This window comes from Uranotaenia lowii, chromosome 3 (genome assembly GCF_029784155.1).
Source record: "Uranotaenia lowii strain MFRU-FL chromosome 3, ASM2978415v1, whole genome shotgun sequence".
Lineage (NCBI taxonomy): Eukaryota > Metazoa > Arthropoda > Insecta > Diptera > Culicidae > Uranotaenia > Uranotaenia lowii.
In genome coordinates, this window is record NC_073693.1 from 157,466,429 (window position 1) to 157,470,242 (window position 3,814).

A 3,814-nucleotide genomic window follows, 5' to 3' on the forward strand; every position below is an offset into this window, starting at 1 on the left:
TGTCATTTTTGTCATTTTTGTCATTTTTGTCATTTTTGTCATTTTTGTCATTTTTGACATTTTTGACATTTTTGACATTTTTGTCATTTTTGTCATTTTTGTCATTTTTGTCATTTTTGTCATTTTTGTCATTTTTGTCATTTTTGTCATTTTTGTCATTTTTGTCATTTTTGTCATTTTTGTCATTTTTGTCATTTTTGTCATTTTTGTCATTTTTGTCATTTTTGTCATTTTTGTCATTTTTGTCATTTTTGTCATTTTTGTCATTTTTGTCATTTTTGTCATTTTTGTCATTTTTGTCATTTTTGTCATTTTTGTCATTTTTGTCATTTTTGTCATTTTTGTCATTTTTGTCATTTTTGTCATTTTTGTCATTTTTGTCATTTTTGTCATTTTTGTCATTTTTGTCATTTTTGTCATTTTTGTCATTTTTGTCATTTTTGTCATTTTTGTCATTTTTGTCATTTTTGTCATTTTTGTCATTTTTGTCATTTTTGTCATTTTTGTCATTTTTGTCATTTTTGTCATTTTTGTCATTTTTGTCATTTTTGTCATTTTTGTCATTTTTGTCATTTTTGTCATTTTTGTCATTTTTGTCATTTTTGTCATTTTTGTCATTTTTGTCATTTTTGTCATTTTTGTCATTTTTGTCATTTTTGTCATTTTTGTCATTTTTGTCATTTTTGTCATTTTTGTCATTTTTGTCATTTTTGTCATTTTTGTCATTTTTGTCATTTTTGTCATTTTTGTCGTTTTTGTAGTTTTTGTCGTTTTTGTCATTTTTGTCATTTTTGTCATTTTTGTCATTTTTGTCATTTTTGTCATTTTTGTCATTTTTGTCATTTTTGTCATTTTTGTCATTTTTGTCATTTTTGTCATTTTTGTCATTTTTGTCATTTTTGTCATTTTTGTCATTTTTGTCATTTTTGTCATTTTTGTCATTTTTGTCATTTTTGTCATTTTTGTCATTTTTGTCATTTTTGTCATTTTTGTCATTTTTGTCATTTTTGTCATTTTTGTCATTTTTGTCATTTTTGTCATTTTTGTCATTTTTGTCATTTTTGTCATTTTTGTCATTTTTGTCATTTTTGTCATTTTTGTCATTTTTGTCATTTTTGTCATTTTTGTCATTTTTGTCATTTTTGTCATTTTTGTCATTTTTGTCATTTTTGTCATTTTTGTCATTTTTGTCATTTTTGTCATTTTTGTCATTTTTGTCATTTTTGTCATTTTTGTCATTTTTGTCATTTTTGTCATTTTTGTCATTTTTGTCATTTTTGTCATTTTTGTCATTTTTGTCATTTTTGTCATTTTTGTCATTTTTGTCATTTTTGTCATTTTTGTCATTTTTGTCATTTTTGTCATTTTTGTCATTTTTGTCATTTTTGTCATTTTTGTCATTTTAGTCATTTTTGTCATTTTTGTCATTTTTGTCATTTTTGTCATTTTTGTCATTTTTGTCATTTTTGTCATTTTTGTCATTTTTGTCATTTTTGTCATTTTTGTCATTTTTGTCATTTTTGTCATTTTTGTCATTTTTGTCATTTTTGTCATTTTTGTCATTTTTGTCATTTTTGTCATTTTTGTCATTTTTGTCATTTTTGTCATTTTTGTCATTTTTGTCATTTTTGTCATTTTTGTCATTTTTGTCATTTTTGTCATTTTTGTCATTTTTGTCATTTTTGTCATTTTTGTCATTTTGTTATTCATAAATCTTTGTTATCTTTGTAATTTTCGAACTTTTTGAACAGTTTTTTTTTTTAATTTTGTCACTTGTTTGTTTTTAAAAATAAACATTTTTTTTACACACAGAAGGCTTTGGTCATTTTCTTCTGACAAATTATAAACAATTCAAAAATGTCTCAAATTGATTTACTGGAAGAAGTTCCTCACCTACACATCATTGCTGAACGGGATGTCCTGAACGCATGGAAAACCTACAGAGTGTCGGAAAAGACTCGTCAACTGGGCTGTGAAGCTGGTCGGGAAATTTTCGCCGAAGCCATCACTTTCAGAGGAGCGGAAGACGTCAGCGAATGTTCGAAAACATTTTTCCCCGAGACTCTGGCAACACTGCTGGTGAAATATTTTGCACGTACCTTTACAGGTGGACCGATGCCTAAAGGATTAGATTGTGCGCAGCAAATTGTTTTTGGTTATGAGTTGGATGTGGAGCTGCCACTTTTGAAACTTCTTTTGATTGAGGTAATTCCAACTTGTTCTTGTTAATTCAAAATCTTAACCGGTGTTTTTCCTAGAATGACACATTTTGGAAGAGAGTGGCAAAAGCTAAAGTTAAATCTCCCGTGGAGTATATGCAAATGGAACGTCAAGCTGACATTTGTTGGAAGGACATCGGCGTTGCCCTGAAGGTTGCCGAAGCAATAGAAACCGAACCGGTCGAGTATTGGTTCGAGGGAGACTTGGAGGACACAGTTCAACAATCGGCACCGTTCGTTAAACAACTTAAAATAACTCAGCTTCAAGCTTTGCGTCAAATTGAACCCTTCGAGGGCTACGAAGAGTATAAGGTTTACAATGTCCCTCACGAAATGTGCAGTCATGGCTCGTTAGAAATTCTTAAGCATCTTGATAATTTAACTTCGCTTAGCATAATTTTCGGAGTGGATGATGTAGCAAAAGCTTACGAAAGAAGATTCTTCCAGTTATCACAGGAAGATATTGTTAACTTGGTTAAAGCCTTGAAAAAACTTCCAAACCTTACTCATTTCAAAATATCTCGCAGTCGATTGGATTCGGAAAAGTTGAAACCTTTACTGCTACAACTATCGAATATTTCGCTGGAATGCTTAGAGCTGCCCTACTGTTATCTCGGAGAACAGTGCGGAATTCTACTGGGCAGATACATAAGCAAATGTCCAGCCGCTTTGAAATCGATTAATCTTTCCGGAAACTTCATCGACGGAATGGAGATGGAAAATTTTTGCTACGGAATAAACGTGTTCCAGGGCGTTTTGGAAAAGCTAGACATCTCCCACAACCCGATTGGAGAGGCGGGCGTTTTGGTCTTGGGAGGAGGCGTCAAAAACCTTCCACATATTCAAGAACTAGACGTCACCGGCTGTGAAATGGACGAGCAGGGAGCCTACAGGGTAAGCCAAATTAAGTGTAAGGTTTAAATGTCAACAACAATGAAAAGTTAAATCTTCTACTACTGCTGTTGACGCTCAGTCAGTTAACAGATTGTTTGCTAGTTTCTAATCTTTCTTCAAATTCACAGATTGAGCATATTGATTTTTTCACCTTTGAAAAAGCTCTCCGCAACATTTTTTGGAACCACTGTAGTGGATGAGAAAAAAGTATTAAATGAATATTCCGTTGAATATTCGAATCCTGAACAATATCATGGTAAATATCAATCGATTTGTATCACTTTTCCGAACCTAGATTTCAGTTACTCTGTTGGAAGCTTTGAGAAAGAGCTTTTGATTAACAACATGTTGAAATAAAAGAGAAATGTTTGAGCGACAGACGATCTTGGGCTGATGAAAAGCGGTGCTTAACCGGTCTGGCCATTCTAGTTGCGACGTTTGCGTTTTAACCCTTCATTTCATGAATTTTTATTTTTCCTTAAAAATCATTTTTAACAGTTGGAAATGATGAGTACATCAAGAAAAAAAATTAAAATAAAATACGATTTTTCCCTTTTTCCTGTATGTATGTTGGTTATCCACCATGGGTGCACGGATTCACCGCAGTTTCTGCCTAAGTATGTGCTCACATGCATTCTTAGATTATTATGTTCGCCAAATCTCCAATGCAACGCGTACACCATACCCGGACCCCATGGCTT

General features: G+C 31.7%; 1 protein-coding gene across 1 annotated transcript; it reads left to right on the forward strand.

The window, feature by feature from the left end:
- Positions 1 to 1,847: 1,847 nt before the first annotated feature.
- On the forward strand, positions 1,848 to 3,140 carry LOC129752761 (uncharacterized). Its single transcript, XM_055748532.1, has 3 exons — positions 1,848 to 2,038; positions 2,108 to 2,205; positions 2,259 to 3,140. Exons 1-3 carry the CDS (start codon positions 1,858 to 1,860, stop codon positions 3,138 to 3,140), a joined length of 1,161 nt encoding a protein of 386 aa, XP_055604507.1. The 5' UTR covers positions 1,848 to 1,857.
- The last annotated feature ends 674 nt before the right edge of the window (positions 3,141 to 3,814 follow it).

Coding starts and splice junctions, on each gene's coding strand:
- LOC129752761 (XM_055748532.1), top strand. CDS start 1,858: ATGTCTCAAATTGATTTACTGGAAGAAGTTCCTCACCTACACATCATT. Junction 2,039..2,107: donor AGCGGAAGACGTCAGCGAAT/GTTCGAAAACAT, acceptor GTACCTTTACAG/GTGGACCGATGCCTAAAGGA. Junction 2,206..2,258: donor TGAAACTTCTTTTGATTGAG/GTAATTCCAACT, acceptor TGTTTTTCCTAG/AATGACACATTTTGGAAGAG.